The following is a 17626-nucleotide window of genomic DNA, read 5'->3' on the forward strand; positions in this document are numbered from 1 at the left end:
TCAGGACAGGGTGAGTATAATTTTAATAATTTCAAAGAATTGGTCATATGATCAGATGCTCCAGAATCAATTATCCATGGAGCAGAAATTTCGAAACCACACGAAAAAGCAATTATTTCGTTACCTGTATGCGCCATAGAAACATTAGGAGTACTGGATGATGGATTTGAATTTAACAGTGCTAGAAGTTGCTCCAAATGCTCTTTTGTGATGGTGCTGGTAGTAGTCATTGCCTCATTCGCAGTGGGAAAGATACGTCCATTTTTCTCCCCTGATTTGCCTTTAAAGTTGGCGTGTTTGCCATGAATTTTCCAGCAGGTTTCTCGGGTGTGACGTGGCTTGTTGCAATAGTCACACCACAGACTTGATTTTTCTTTTGGTTTACGTAGATTGGCAGTGCCTCTGCGTATGTTTGGGCCTGTAGAGGTAAGGGCAGAACCTTCAATGATAGTCGTAGGTCCTTTCTTGCCAAGCATAACATTCCTCTGGCTCTCCTCCCTTCTAACTTCGGAGAAGACTTCACCAAGAGATGGTAGTGGTCTCCTACCGATGATTCTCCCTCTCACCTTATCGAACTCAACATTGAGGCCTGCAAAAAATTTGAAGATACGACTGTCTTCCACTGTTTTCTTGTGGTACTGTCCATCTTCAACATTCTTCCACTCATATGCATTAAAGAGATCAAGGTCCTACCAGATCCTCTTTAAGGAGTTGAAATACTTGGTGACCGGTTCTTCTCCTTGTCGCAATTCACCAAGTTTGAGAGTCAACTCAAAGATTTGGGACTGATTCCCCAAATCAGAGTACATCTGATTTATGTTTTCCCATAATTCATACGCCGTAGAGAAACACATATAATTTGCGTCAATCTCCTCTTTCATGGAATTTATGAGCCATGTCATTACCATGAAATTTTCGACATCCCATGTAGCATACATTGGGTCTTTCCCCCGATGGAGTTTTCTTTTCACCCGTTAAATAACTCATCTTTCCTCGACCCCGAATATACATTCTCACTGATTGTGACCATCGTAAGAAGTTGTCGCCGTTCAGCTTGATGGTGGTTATCTGGGCAGGATGTGAGGAGGACTGAGGAATAGTGGTGGATTTGCTAGAGTGTTCAGATATGGTTTTGGCTTAAGGCACAAAGAAATTTCTGGACAGGGAAGGATGACTCTGATACCAACTTGAAAGAAATGACTCGAGGGAATAATCTTCTCTTCTATTGAGATTATATTTATAATAATTTACAGCATAATTATAACTCAATATCAGGATTAGAATCACTAATTTAGAGGAAAGAAATCACAGAAAAAAATAGATAAAAAACATCCTATAACAAAACTTGCTAAGAATAACCAAGCCAGCTAGCTGGCATAATTTACACCTCAGAGCTTTCCTAAATAATCTGTATTCTCGATAGCTGCTGTCCACCACCTGCTGCCGCTTGCTGCTGCCACCTTCGCAGCCCACTGCCACTGTTGCCACCTCTGGCCGCCATAGAAAGCTTCGCGACGATCTGCACGCATGAAGGAATGCTTCATTGCTTCCGCTGCTTGCTGCACCTCCGCACCACCTCATTGCTGATCCGACACTGCTCGCCGCCCATTGCTGCCACCTTTAGCCACCTCTCCTTCGCACACCACATGAAGCTTCACGGGGATCTGCTTGCTGCCACCTCCACGTCGTCCTATTGCCGATCCGACACTGCCTAGCTCGCTCGACGACTTTGATCCTTTCGAGGGTAATCTTGAAAAAAAAATTTACTTAATCTCCAGAATCAAGAAAAACTTAGGGTGCCCATGGTTTTCTGATTCCAGGTTCAATGCTAAGATTGATGACGTTTCAGAATCGAGAAAATTTTAGAATCTAGAAAAATCTTGAATTAAACATAGTTATCCTGAATTATCATAGACAGATAACCTTTGTTGTTATCTATAATATCCCTGAAGCCTAAATGACATATCCGTAAGTTAAAAAAAAAACAAATAATCTATGTATAAATTTCTCTATATATATATTTATTATTTAAAATTTAAAATTTATATAATAATTTTTGACTGGCTTACAGCAGCGTGAATTCAATAAAAGAAAAAGCCTGGACCTGAAACCCTCTTTCACCTTCGAACGCTTACGAGCAGAGACTGGAGGAGAGCCGGCGCTCCATCCTCCGCATCCATGGCCGTCCTCCCCATCAACAAGTTCGAGGAGAAGATCGTAGAGACCGTGGAAGAGAACTCGGTGGTCGTAATTATCGGCGAGACCGGATCCGGAAAGAGCACCCAGCTCTCCCAGATCTTGCATCGCCGTGGCTACACTCGTTCCGGCGCAATCGCTGTCACCCAGCCTCGCCGTGTCGCAGCGGTCTCCGTCTCTAGGTAAAGTCCGCTGTTCGCACTATGTATCTCTCTGGCAGTTCACAGAAAGATTTTAGAGATGGAAGCTATGAACTCTCCGATTTTGGTGGATCATTACTATTTATCCTGTGTATTTTTTATCTTGTGATTATCTTATCCGTTTTATTTGCATAGGCGGGTAGCATTTGAGCTTGGTGTTCGACTTGGTGAAGAAGTTGGTTATGCAATTCGTTTTGAAGATCGAACCTCTGAAAAAACTTGCATTAAGTACGTAACAAATTGTACATGTATTGTGATTGATTTTGTGTTTATAATTTAATATTTTATTTTATCATTCTGGTTCTTCTATGCTCAGGTACCTAACTGATGGTTGTCTTCTTCGAGAAAGTCTATCTAATCCAGAGCTCAATCAATACTCAGTTATTATTTTGGATGAAGCTCATGAACGTAGTTTGAACACGTACTGACATTTTTCTTAGTTTATAAACTTCTTTTCCTAGATTAGCAATATATTAATCTTAAGAATTAAGACGAGTATATGATTTTAGCATGTCTTTTCCTTTTCTTTTTCAGACAAATGATACCTTATACCCACCAATTTAAGGAAACAATTTTGTAAAAATTGAACTGTTAAGCTTATTAAAAAGTAAATACATCATAATTTTTAGAATGGTAAAGGGCAGCCCGGTGCATGAAGCTCCCGCTATGCGGGGTCCCGGGGAATGATCCTATGCAGCCTTATCTTGCTTTTTGTAAGAGGTTGTTTTTAGGATTCGAACCCGTTTAGGTTGCAAAGCAACAACTTTACTATTGTGCCAAGGCTCTCCTTCAGAATGGTAAAAGAATAAAATATTGGCAATATGCACACTACAGTTTTAGTTAAAAAAAACTGTTGATGACCCGTTAATTTCTATACTAGATGTTCTATAAAGCTGACAATCGTGAAAAACATAGTTTTTCAAATTAATGTGCCTCATTAGGATGCAACATGGACATCTCAGATATGCTTTTGTGGATACCACACCTATAATATATTCTCATGTTAATTTTAAGCAAAAACCTTTCATTTGATTGACAATTTTTTCTCTCTGAATATATTTAATCATAAAGGGGTTTATTAGGAACAAGATTAAGCTATGTAATGAATTATTGCAAAAGTTACTAAAAGATCTTTAATTTAAGCATCAATTTGAATTAAAGGGGCTTTATTAGGAAGAAGACCAACGTGTGTGCCAATTGATAGGCGAACAAGAAGTTTCGCCTGTATAGACTTACATGGAGTAAATTTTTAATTTTTTGGTTTTAGTAACAGAAAAGGAATTGATAAAATAAAAAGATGGATGAACATGAAACTCTTGTAATAATTTTTGGATATCTCGAATGAGATTGATGAAGAGATCATTAATAGGATAAAAATCAGTAGTCAAAATGGAGAGGAAATTCTAGAGTACTCTTGTGTAATTCACATGTCCCTTGTGTGCTAAAAAGGAAATTTTATTAGGCAATGACACATAAAAAGAGCTAATGTAGCATACGTTAGAATAGCAAATTGGATGTGTGGAGTTACTAGAAATAGAATGAATGCTAAAATTCAAGAGCAATCATTGGTGCTTTTGTAGTTGCTAAAATGTAGGAAATGATGAAATTGATGAAGAGATCATTAATAGGATAAAAAACAGTGGTCAAAATGGAGAGGAAATTCTAGAGTCTTGTGTAATTCACATGTCCCTCGTGTGCAAAGGGTAAAGTGAGACCAAAGAAATTATTAGTCAATGTGATAAAAAATGATTTAATTACCATGAATATTACTAATGATACAGCTTTGGATAGAACTCCAATAGAGGAATAAGATTCATGGAGCCACCCAAAATAATTGGATATATATGGTTTGACAACTGATGAAAAATCTCTGTACACTTTTTAAATACTAGACAGTTAACTAAAATGGCCATTACAATGTTAACAGTTTGGCAATCATAATAAACATCAAAATCTTGCCAATTCTTCTTTAAAGCTTGTTGGAGTCCATTCGGACATCCCAAAACAAGCTATTAAAGAATGGGTTAACTTGAATAGGACAGAATCCTGCAGTTCTTTTTAGGCCTGTCTTTAGTTGAGAATTCCAGTACCTTCATCATGTCACTTCCTCAGTGTAAAGCTAAATAGACGTTGTTAGAATTATCAGAAAGGTTACTTGGAGGTGTCAACATCCAACTAGGAGTGTCCATGTTGTGGTGGGTGTTTGAGTGCCGTGGGTATCTTGTGGATGAAATTGCTCAACATGTCTGCTAGTATTAATACTTGTGAACTTACGAAATTCCCCAGAAAGCAGTGGTTCTGCACTAAGTAGCTTTGAGGGCAATTGAGCAGTTTCTATAAACTTGACAAGTATAGTTTTGTACAGACACCTAAGAAGTCAGCCAAGAGAGCTAATATCTGAAATCTTCCTTAGTTTTGTAAGGATGACCCTTTCCAACAACCATCCACCTTGATTTCATGAATCATAAAAATTGGAAATTGAGCGACAAAGCTGGATGCCAATTACAAAACTACTAGTGAAAGATAAATGATCTCAAGGAAAGAATCTAAATATGGCTTGATGACATTGATATTCTGGAATCTGAGCAAAGACCACAGATGTGAAATGAGGAAGGCTAGCAATGAAAGTTAGGAGTTGGTGGAAAGCCTGCCCTTCAGTAGTTTACAAATGAAGATCTTATCTTTAGGTGTAGTAGGAAGGGACCAGACAATATCCATGTTTATCATGATTCATGAATAATCATGCTAGGAGAACAAGAAACATTTCTAACGATATTATCAGTGTTGGCTTGTTAGTTTGATCCGAGAAAATACTACAAAATTCTTATGTATAGACAATATTACCTTATTGGCAATTGGAACTATTTCTAGTATCACATGTTTCTTTTGTAGCTTAAGCAATAACTTGATTTTTGACATAATTTATGTTCTAGACCTCTCATAGGCTCCTTAGCATACAACATGAATCTGAAAAGAAATATTGGTATTTATGACAGACTTCTGATGTTTCTGATTTCTTCCAACCTCCATTTAGTCTCAAAGGCGAGATTACATATAATGCTACCTTGTAGTGTATTAATAGCTATATGTGTGCATTAATAAATAGTGGGTCATACTTGATTTGTTTATGCTCTAATTTTGATACCAGTCAGGCTTTGAACAAACTAACATGCACACTGGGTTGTTTATTCAGACTAGCATTTATTTGATTGGTGCAGTTCTCCATGGCATGGCTACAGTTACATCATATGATGTGCTACTGTGCAATTGTTATTTAGTGCATTATTTAGCAATTAGCACTAAAATGTGCCTTTTTTAATTGTTTGTTTTCCAATTTAGCTTATTCTCTGATAATTACACTTTTGTGCAGTGACATTTTACTGGGCTTAATGAAGCGCTTAACCAAGAGACGCACCTCAAATTTTAAAGTTCTTATCACTTCAGCTACCCTAGATGGCGTCAAAGTATCTAGATTTTTCTCTGGATGTCCTGTATTGAATGTCCCTGGGACATTATTTCCTGTGGAAAAATTTTACAGCACTGAGCGCCCTACAAATTATGTTGAATCTTGCCTGAAAACTGCTCTTGGTATGATTAAATTACTTATTCCTTAGATTGATTAAACTGCTCTTTGTATGATTACACTAGATTAAGATGACTAGGAGGATTATGACATCTCAAATGGGAGAGAATATAGGGTAACTGTGATACAATACAAATATATCTCCTTGACAGATTGCTTTATATATTGGAGTTGCTCAGAAGATTGATGAAATGTTTAGGGAGATCTTAGAGATATTAATCTAATAATATGCCCTTTACACTCTTCTCTTTAGTTATATAATGTATTTTATTATTTGTGTTTATGTGTTATATTACTTATACTAGGTATTGAGTAAGATATTCTTACAAATTTTTACAATAGTTTTTTTGCTTATCCTTTTAACATGAACTTTATGATTCACGATTTGCAAAATTACTAAAATGATTCACGATTTGAACTTTGATTCAACAACCTTAGCTATGATTAAATTCCAAAAATTGAATTTTTCTCATACTAACTTTAGAGGAATAAATTTCTATTATAATAGATATACTGATTTAATGAGAACCATTGTACTCATATATATAAATTCTAATAATACATCTGATGACTAAATGTTCATTATAACCTACTAAATACATCTGGAGGGAATTTAATGGCTGGGATTGATGTTGAATAGCATGACAATGCCTAATTAAGGCATTATATATAATTATTATTATGTTTTAAGTTTTAAAAATAGGGGAAAAGGCCATTGCCTTAATAGCCGATATTCAATGCAATGGATTTGAATCATATTGATTATTGATAATAAAAATGCATGTCATGTCAATAAGTAGGAACATTCAAAGCTGAAGCAGAATGCAATAACTATGCTATGATTTGTTTATAAATTATGATTAAAATGGTAAGTAATTATAAATTCTTGAATATTGAAATTAGCATGAGTATTTGTACATGAGCCTATTTTTTATTTTTATTTTTATTTTTAGAAAGTTGAAGTTTCATCAACGAGCACGAGTACTTTAGCTCCTTTCCTAGCATACTCTGTAGCAAAGCTATGAAATGTGTGATTCCAAGAATGCATCTTCTAATTGGTAGAATATCTATTTCAGTGAAGGGCTCATACTTTTAAGTTTAACTTCAATAAATAGAAGAAATAGTAAAGGGTGGAATTCTAAATATCTATGTTTTATCTAACATTCCACTTTCTTTGTAATGGTAAGGCAATCAACAGTAATGGTTTAAAATGGCAATGATGCATAGCTCTCAAAATTGACTGATATTGATATGGACGGTCCAAGTTGGATTCGCATATGCAAAGACTTGAGCTTTGTAAGAAGATCGATACAGTAGTTTAAAGAAGACTAGGGTTTCAAAGAAATTAGCTAGACGTGAATAAAATTTCACTAGAAAATAGATGAAGTCAATTGAAATTTAGATGAATTGGGCTACTTTTTGCAACCACAACCAATTCATGCTTGAGTTGTTATTTGGTGATCTAATAGGTATAACATATAAAGTTATAATATGATTATATCAAATAAGCATGTCGTACTATTAATATCATAATATAAAATTGATATTATTGATGTTTATGTGCTATTAATCTGATTTTTTTTTTCAATTGTATTATCTTTTCTATCTAATATACTATTAATAATTATTTTTTAATTATATATAAAGTATATTCTTCTTAAGACTTTAAGCATCATTTGCAATGACTCATTTATTTATTTTATCTTTTTTAATTTTTTCCCTATTAATTTCAAGTTTATTGATCTTAATGATTTGATACAACCAACAATTTGATATTTTGACTTTCTAATCCCAATACCTTTATTGATCTTAACGATTTGATACAACCAACAATTAGATATTTTTTGACTTTCTAATCCCAATACCTTTATTGATTTTGACAATCATGCAATGATGAACGGAATAAATATGATTAAGATCCTGAACTATTTTGATTGCTAAAGTACACTGGTTAGAACCAAACAAAAACCCAATAATTCTCATATTGCTTGGATCAGCATTCATGGTCCTATAAGATTCTTTTAATGTACTTGTGAATCCATGTTGATGATTGGTTTTGTTGGACGGTCAAAGTAGCCTATCATGCTATTACAAATATTTCATGTTGGCAAGAAAAACAGCTAACTTCTTTCTTCTGGCCTAAATGTATTTACAAATTTTGTTCAAAAATTGATATTGTGGTGTACATTAATAATAAGTTTTTTGAGAAAATGTTAAAATTTTCTTCGCATTGCAATACTTTGCTGACAAATACAATTAAACAGATCTCACTTTGCTTTACTTTATTCTGTAAGATTTTTTACTATCTTGTAGGTTTTGCTGTGATATCAACCATCCATATTACTGTTAACAGATATCCATCTGCGTGAACCACTTGGGGATGTCTTGATTTTTATGACAGGACAGGTGTGTTATTTTTGAACTAAAATTATCCCTTGTTTTGATTGGATAAAGATGCTTAACGTTGACTCTGTTATCCTTATCAGATATCCGAGATATCATGCAATATCATTTATTTGGCTCATTTGTCGATGGGATTTATGCTTTAAGTTTAGGGCTTTCATTGTTTCCCATTTTATTATCATTTAATAACCTTGCAAATTTCTGACGATGTATATGCTTTTAGGATGATATTGATAAAATGGTATCCAGACTAGAAGATAGTATCCAAAAGCTTGAAGAAGGTTCCTGTGTGGATGCTATTGTCCTCCCACTTCATGGCTCTTTACCACCAGAAATGCAGGCAAAGTGTAGTTTTCTTTTAGTTTGTACATAACAGTTTCTATAGTGTGAAATTTCATGGTAGTTTTGCATCCATTATATATATAATATTTATATAATCATATCTTATTTAAGGTGTCTCCTTCCATGGAGTTTCACAAATGCTGCTTTAGTCTCCACTGAGCTTATATTCATTATTCAATACTTAATCTACTGTGTGCATGGTGTTGAATCAAACAATGAGTTTTATCTAACCTCTAAAGTAATCATTAATTCTTAAATTGATTCAGATTGGTAACAATATATGCAACTTTTTGTTTCCCAACTAGTTGATATTTGAACCAATCAATGATGCAATATGAATTTAGGAAACTGTATTCTTGTTTTTACATTGAACATTGAGTTAATATTATTGGCAACTAAACTACTGTTTGTGGTTCTGGTATCATGCTAATTAGATGCATGCAATTGTTAAATTAACCATTAAAATTCAATCTGCAATTTTGTATTTGGATTGAATATTTCCCAAATATGTCTTGTGTTTTGCAATCCTTTTCAATCCATTAACTGCCATTTTTTTTAATTTTTTTTTTATGATTATAAGCTGGGGGCTTCCATTTTTTACTTAGAAGTGTCATTTGGTCTAGTGCTGTGGATCTGCCTGCTATTTAGTTTTCAATCAATGAAGACAGAGGTTGTATGTCATTTTCATAGAATTTTTTATATACACATGACAACAATGAATAGCAAGGTATTTACATCATGCTTTTCTACCTTTTTTTTCCTAACTGTTGGAGACAATACTACCATCTTTATTATCTTTGAAATCTTACCCATTAAAGTGACTTTCCTCATTCTTGGTTGCTTGTCCCCAATGTATTGATTTTGATCTAACCAAACTGTATTAAACTTCAAAAATTGTATCATGACTATAACTTGCGTTTAATTTTTTTGAAATAGGTTCGCGTATTCAGTCCAGCACCACCAAATTGTAGACGATTTATTGTTTCGACAAATATAGCAGAAACTTCCCTCACTGTTGATGGTGTTGTGTAAGGATGATGTATTTCATTTCTTTTGTGGTTGGCACATTTGATATTTCTTTGCTTTTGTTATTATTTCTAATGTATTGTAGAAAAGGTTGAGGTTGTGCCTAACACTGACGATTATACTTATTTGAGAACAGACACTGCAGTTAGAAATATTAATGTAGTTACAGAAAATAACTTCTTTTCCACAAAATGCTACTATTTTGGAACTAGCTTGCTTGATGACCTAACGAGTAATTGGAGAATTTTTTTATTTGCTTTTTCCCAACCTAGTGGGATAAGGCTTGATTGTTGTTGGTTGTTGTTTTCCCAACCTTATCATTCTGGATTTGCATATTTGTACTCTCAAAAAGTGAATAGCTCTGTAGATCCCCTAATTGCATTAATGCCACTTCAAAACTTTCTTCTGGTCAGCTAGAGGCTGAAATGATTAACAATTCTAGTATCAATGTTATAGATTTAGGCACATAGTGACAAGAGGTATATTTTTAGGTATAATCTCGGTTTGCAGTGTTTATTCTATTGCAGATTTAGAGGTTCTACTGTTTGGTTGACAACTATTACAGAAATAAAACACCTATGTTTGTTGATAGTTTTAGTCTTCTCATATTTTCGTCCGAAAACTTGTTGGGAAATGGTTTTTAACCAAGGGTTTTAGCTACACATTGAAGTTAACTTAAGATGGATCCTAGTAGCATAATCTTGATGGTCTCAAGTTTTCTTTCCATATGGGAAACCCCATTGAAGTCTCTTATGCATTCATTTAAAATCATATAATGACTCTATTGTAGTAAACAGGTGAAACATATATTGTTTCTGAACTTAAAAGTTTGTGTAAATTTCTGTAGCTATATGGTTATTTCACAACAGCTTGTTGAGCTGGGAAATATAGTTGGTACAATTATTCTTGAATTGTTTTGGTGAAGTATCTTGTGCTTCTCCAACTTCGCGGGTGCAGTTACTATTTCAACTTTATCTCTGAATAGAACTAAATGCTTAGTTCATCTACCCTTCACTTTTGTAACTTTGAGACATTGAGAGAAATTGGTAAATAGGAAACAACATGCTTGTCACTTATATCTGTCAATTTCAATTGGGGTTTTAGCTATAGAAAATTATGTTTTAGTCACTCTCAACTATCAAGCAACTAACGGTCATAAAAATCTAAAGTATAGTTATGGTGCCAAGATTAGTCATTGGAACTCTACGATTCTATTTATCACACTTTCAGAGTGTAATTCCACTTACCAGGAGATACCACACTTGATGACATTGTAATAATAGGTAACCAAAGACCATACTAGTAATCAATAACTCAAGATAGCAAGAGGTGTTCCACAAAATATAATTTTTTATTTTTTTCTACAGAACATACAGTGAAACTGTGTAACATCAAAAAATCAGATGAACTGAGCAAAAAGTACAATGAATAAAGCTAAAATGGTAACAACACATCAAGGATCTTAGAATAACTATAAATACTATCTGAAACCAACTATAACTTCAAGTTCAACCTTTGCATGCAACGCTGGGATAAGGAAAGTAGAAAGCGAGCACAAATTGCCAAGTGAATAAACAAAAAAGACGTGTAAAAAATGTGTACGAATTTAATTTTAATTACCACATCAAGAAGATCAGTTATGAATTTCATTACATCTTTAAAGTTTCATTTGAGGACTTTAGTTTTAATATATATAAACTCTTATTTTCATTTCACTTATCACTAATTAAATTCGCCATTCTTTCTTTTTTATTTATCATCACCTTTTATCAGAATTTAATAAACTTTTAATATCATCTTTTAATCATCTCCAATGAATTTATCACTAATCAATTCATTAAGAAATGAATTACTGGAGTCAAATTCTTAGAGCTTAAATAACATCATTTGACACATAGATTAAAGCCCTTATCAGTGATATACAATGAAATAGAGCCATTGTACAAATAAATAATAATTGCAGATGGACATCATTCTACCATAATATCATGTGGGCGGTAAGTTACTTTAGTAAAAGTCTAGGCTTTATTTTCTCTATTTATATCTATTGTTGTTTCACTTTAAATATTTTTACACAGTAGTTATTTCACCTTAGATTCTCATTATTTGTTTAGTTTAAGACGCTAACCTATGCCATCACTATTTAAATAGTAGATTAATAGGTTGTCTCCAAACACAAAATTATAATATGAGAAAGCTATAAGTATCAACATATGAATCAACATATATCGTGGAAGGGAAAATTCACAATCTAAAGATAGGTATCGATTGATCAACTATTGACTAATCAGAGTTTCAATTTTTAACATTTGAAAAGAAACCATTCCTATGCTAATCCCATATGATCACCCAAATATGGGTAACATGAATGAATATCAATTGTTTAAACCCAAATAGGTTAGCTCTTTTAAAAATTTATTTCACTATTTTAAATGATGTTTTGATCCCTTTTTCAATGCACGAAGAAAATATAAATGAGTTGAAGGATAGTTTTACATCTTCAAATATACAACGAGTAGAGATTTAAGGATCTAAAGGAATTTGTCCATTTAATGAGTATCTACAATATAATATAGAAACACCTCAGAAAAATTTAAGATAAAAAATACAAAATCTAGAAATTAACTATAATTCATGGTCGATGAATCCAATCTTGATCCAACTAACTCGATACAATTCAAGTTACAAAATTCAACTCTCACTACACTAATATCCAATCATTATTTTTCCATCCTAAACAAATAGCTTAACTTGTAACAGCAATATAATAATATAAATTGTTTACCTAGCAATGAGAGGGGTGGAGGAAGAAGAAGAAGAAGAAGATGGTGATTATGATGATGAAGAAGAAGAGGAAGGAGTGGGGGTGGGTGGGTGGAGAGGAAGAATAGAAGAAGTTCCAATTAAAGGACTTGTAACAATGCCATGTCTCGTATGTCTTGGGAGGTGACCAGAAACCACCCTTGCTGCCATTTCAGCGTCTACCCCATGTTCCCTTCATTGTTGTAACACCTCTGTGTCTCAGTGAGGAAGTCACTAAGAGGAATGGGACTGTGAAGAAATCGATCACCCCACATCTTTGTCATTTCCCATCTCGTCCTTTTGTTAGAGATGAGAAAATCTCATTGTTGTGAATGGTATTCTGAAACCTGATGATACACATGTGATTACCCATCTTGATCCATTTCGTACTCCAATGAAATGAGATGTTTTATTTATGCTGAACTACGCGGAATAGTTTTTAAATTGTAGCTTGCACTCCTTGTAGTAGAGGAGAAGAGGTTATAATGCAGAGTTGGAGATGCATCTTGCTTGATGAAGACCTATTATTAAGGTTTTAAAATTTACTAGGCGTTAGTCGAGCGCCAAACCAGCGCCTAGCTTCTAGACCGCCTAAGTGGGGACTAGACACTGTTAGGCGGATTCCACAGTATCAACATAAATTACATAATAAATCACATACTATAACTCCAACACAATAACATCAAATTTAAAATGAGTTCAAAATTATATAACTAATAAAATATCACATATTTATTCTACTTCTTCATAATTTTCAACAACTTGTTCTTCATCGGACACAAACTCAATATCATCATATGATCTCCTCGTCTTCGGATGCAAAATCATCCTCGTGAAGTTCTCTCACTTTAGAGCTTTTTCGGGTTATAGATTTTCATCTGCTCCACTTGCTTCATCAACCATTTACCAAGTGAGCCGGAACCTAGCTCAACTTCATCATCTTCCCCACTATCCACAATTCAACTTTGAGCATTTGAAGCATCTTTTCAAGAAGGACATCGACATTCCTTGTTTTCTCTTTTTTGTTTGTTCAACAATCTAGCATTAAATTGGACAAATACTAGATTGTTCAACTTGTTGGCATCCAACCTATTTCTTTTCTTTGGATGATTCTTAAAAAAAAAGAGAGTAAATATTATAGTTAGTAACATAAATATAAACTTTAAACATTTTAAAGCATGCTCCTTCAAATGCACTCCAATTTCTTTCACACATAGATGGACTTGTAGTTAATGAAAGTATCCTCAATGGCACTCTTAGCAAGTTGGGTGTGTGAGCACCGTATGTACTCCACCCTGCACATGGATCAAATGTATCATCATTTTTTTCACATGTTTTTTCTGCCAATGTTTTTCCAAATAATCCAATCTTGTCTCTATATTTTGCAAATTCCTTGTTAATAATTGTATCTTGTAGATCAAACTCATTGACAAGCAAAATTTCCATGCATTCAAAAGTTCCTGTCGTGACCTCATAAAGAGCAACAGAACTATTTTTATAGTAAAAATAAGGATGCAATGATGTATCAAGTCTACCTTCATTTTTTGACTCAATAATCACTATGATAGGTTGATAATTTGATTCCACATTGTTTAGGGGCACCTTAATATCTTCTTTAACTTGAAGAAGCTCCCCATATAGAAACCTCATGGATGACTTTCTATCTCTATCTACCAATCGAAGAACTCTTACCAAAGGAGCAAATATTTTCAAAGTGTCACACCATTTCAAAAACTCAGGCTCATCACAGTCAAGTAAGCCAATTTCCCTTTATTTTTGACCATTTATATTTCTCATACATATCACGTGTAAACATGACCCTTAAAATCAAACTTTACAATATGAGGAAATTTGATGCCAACCTGGTAACTCTTGGCCAGACTATGTCTCTCTTCTTTATGAAACTTCTCATCAATGACAAAGTCTTATGGTGAGCATAAACGAAAATGGTAAAAGACTTGGCTTGCTCAATAATCTTTTCATATCGTGGAAGTTCTGTTTGCCAATACTTTCAAGTATGAGATTAACAATATGCATTGCACATGAACTCCAAAAGATCCAGGTCGCTTTTCTGTCATCAATTTAGCTGCAACTATATTATTGGTGGCATTGTCTGTTACAATCTAAACAATATTCGGAGCTCCTACTTGTTTAACACACTTGTCAACATACTCAAAAATAAGTTCAGTTATATATGTCTCGTCTGAAGACTCCTTAGACTCTAAAAATTGTAGTACCTTCCTTGCAATTAACACACAAATTTAAGATGCTTATTCTTTTTCTATCACTCTATGCATCTGCATTGAACACCTATTCTTTGCCCATTCTTCTTCATATTTCTTTAGCAGTTGCTTTGTTCTTCCAATTCCGGCTTTCAACAGTGGCTGTCTAAGTTGATATTGAGTTAGAGGCTTGAATCCTGATTCTAATTGACTCACTGCCTCCTTTAGTTGCTTGAAGCTATCATTATCAACAACATTGAATGAGATTTCATTTTCATAAACCCATCTCTCAACATATTGTTGAACTTGTTAGAGTTCTCTCTTTTAAAAGAGCCTCATTTATATTTTTTTGGGGAAGCACTTTACTCCCACTTGAACTTACGTTTTGTGGAGCAATTATCGATACATGTCTATCTATCGGGCCAAGTGGAAGAGGTTTTTTAATTCTATCCATCCCTTCAATTTCAAGACCTTCTTCTTCGTCTAGAAAAATAGTCATCTTTGCTCTACAACTTTGTTTTTCCATTATTTTGTTCTTCTATTCCTCTCTTCTAAAATAGCCTGTTTACACTTATTTCTATCTTCTTGAGATGTTTTTCGACAACCAGATACATTTTTAGGTATCTTTCTTATGTGCTCCTTGATCCTATACACTTCCGACATTATTTTTCCACACAACTTGTATTGAACTTTGTCGATGGTCTTAGGATCAATTAACATCCCAAACTCCCATCCGATATCATTTGACTTTCTCCTAAGAATCCTAGATTCGGGTTGAGTGACGAATGCTGTCGAAGATGGATTGCTTGTCATTATAATATATTGTTAATAATTTAATTGTGATAACCTGAAAAGTGATTTAAGAATAAATTTAGGAACTTTGAAATCATTAACAAGTCTAAGAAAAAATTATATATAATTTAATTAAAATAGCAATTTTATACTGAGAACCTACTCCCATGGTTCTAAAGTACAAGACAGTCATATGAAAAGAAAAAACAGTAGGAAAGATTAAAAAATTGAAATAAAAAAATAGTCCATACAGTTTCCTCTTCCAAGTTCCAAGATTTGGATATTCCAAAGATTAACATAAAAAATATTGAAAAGTATGAGAAAAAATGAAAGATGGAAAAAATTTACCTTTTCAACTATCAATAAGACCGTTCAATGATGAAGATGAAACAATATTCCATAGAAGAGAAATCAGAAATGATTTAAAGAAATAGTAGAGCGCGGATTAGGTTTTCAGTTTTCTACTTTTCTTGTTTCTTGTGTTGACGTTTAATTGTAGAGCGCAGACAACTAGACTTTTAATTGGTAGAACAAACCCCAGTTTTTTATTGGGCTTTTAGATTTAAAAGCTCAAAAGGCCAAAAAAATCTGGTCGCTACCTAGCAACACACAGGGATGCCTAGTACCGCCAAAGGCCGCCTAGGTTGGCCGCCTAACACTTTCTCGGTGCGGTTGGCAGCCGCCTAGCGCCTAGGCGGCCCACGTAGTCTGAAATTTAGAACACTGCCTATCATACTAGAGTTACGAGTCATGAAGAAGCGAGAAAGGCTGAAGGCTTGATGGTAGGTTGTGACAATTGCCACAATGATGAATTACCTCTCACGAGTTCTTTTACTCTCCTCCACTAATTTCTCTTCTTCGTTGTCACTTATCCTTCATAAGTTTATGTAAAATACCATGTGTAGCTAGCATTAGCATGTAGGTACTTCTGGCCATCCTCGATTTTTTTTAAGTGAACAAATTCTTCTGGCAACCACATCTGTAGATAGCTGAGCATAGTGGTATTTTTTCCCCCAGTGAAAGCTACGGTTCAAATCCATGACGCCTGTCAATAGAAAACTAGATATGTGTAACAGTTGTTGAGGCTTGCTAATAAATGTCCTATATAGTTCTTTGTTGCTGATATTTTGTGTATCTATTCCTAAGTGATGAATGACTAACTTGAGAGATTACTTGTCTATTTTCTCCTGCTAGGTATGTCATTGATTCTGGATTTGTGAAGCAGCGGCAGTACAACCCATCAACTGGAATGTATTCTCTTGATATCGTTCAGATAAGTAGGTTGGTCATACCAAATATGCATAACTTCCTGTATCGTATTCTGCACTAGTTAAACCTACACAACTCTTTGTGTAGTCACGTTATGTTTCTGTTGTCTTTTCTGTCATGCTCCTGTGTTGCAATTAAGGAGAACCAAATGCCAGATATTGTTGGTTTAGTGATGGACTACATGAATCAGAAGGATAGAACAATACAAAAGGGATATGATTCTTTGAATTAAACAAAATATAGAAATTTCATAATTGATGGCAAATAAAGAAAATTAACATTTTAAAGGTTTCTGAGATGGCTGATGCCTCAGCTCCAATTGTTATGTTAAACGTGTGACTTACATGTAGCATAAACAGTTCAGAGTCTACCACTAGTCTACCACACCGGGGGAAGCTATATCAAAGCCATGAAATGACCTGTTATAACTCGAAGGCAACGGTTTGTATGTTTTTTTAGTTTCTACTATCTTGAGAAATCTATCAGTTGTTGGCACCACAAGGGATGAAATTGGTTGGTTATTCATTTTGCAATCAAGTTCTAATTAGATAAACAAAGCAAGTTGGTGTTTGGCCTCACTGTATGGGGCCAAGGATAATTGGGTCTTTGCTTGATTGAATCCCACTTGCCAATCTTTCTTGAGTGACAGATGACTTGAGAAGAATTCATATCACTAACTTTATTAGGATCTCGAGGAGTGCTAGATTTTGTAGATCATGCCTGGCAGATGAAATAGGATACAGTGATTGACAAGAGAAAGGGAATCTGAATGGAGTTGGATTTTCAATATT

The 17626-nt window shown here is 34.2% G+C and overlaps 1 protein-coding gene across 2 annotated transcripts in view; it reads left to right on the plus strand.

The window, feature by feature from the left end:
- Positions 1–2102: 2102 nt before the first annotated feature.
- The window catches only part of LOC122052306 (probable pre-mRNA-splicing factor ATP-dependent RNA helicase DEAH4), a 35848-nt gene continuing 20324 nt past the window's right edge, over positions 2103–17626 (plus strand). For both annotated transcript variants that reach the window (XM_042613774.1, XM_042613775.1), the window contains exons 1-8: positions 2103–2378; positions 2532–2624; positions 2713–2817; positions 5767–5984; positions 8333–8385; positions 8606–8722; positions 9661–9752; positions 16761–16847. In XM_042613774.1, coding sequence (XP_042469708.1) covers positions 2179–2378; positions 2532–2624; positions 2713–2817; positions 5767–5984; positions 8333–8385; positions 8606–8722; positions 9661–9752; positions 16761–16847 — 965 coding nt within the window. In that variant the 5' untranslated portion in view covers positions 2103–2178. The remainder of the gene's footprint in view (positions 2379–2531; positions 2625–2712; positions 2818–5766; positions 5985–8332; positions 8386–8605; positions 8723–9660; positions 9753–16760; positions 16848–17626) is intronic.

This window comes from Zingiber officinale, chromosome 3A (genome assembly GCF_018446385.1).
Source record: "Zingiber officinale cultivar Zhangliang chromosome 3A, Zo_v1.1, whole genome shotgun sequence".
NCBI classification, from domain to species: Eukaryota; Viridiplantae; Streptophyta; class Magnoliopsida; order Zingiberales; family Zingiberaceae; genus Zingiber; species Zingiber officinale.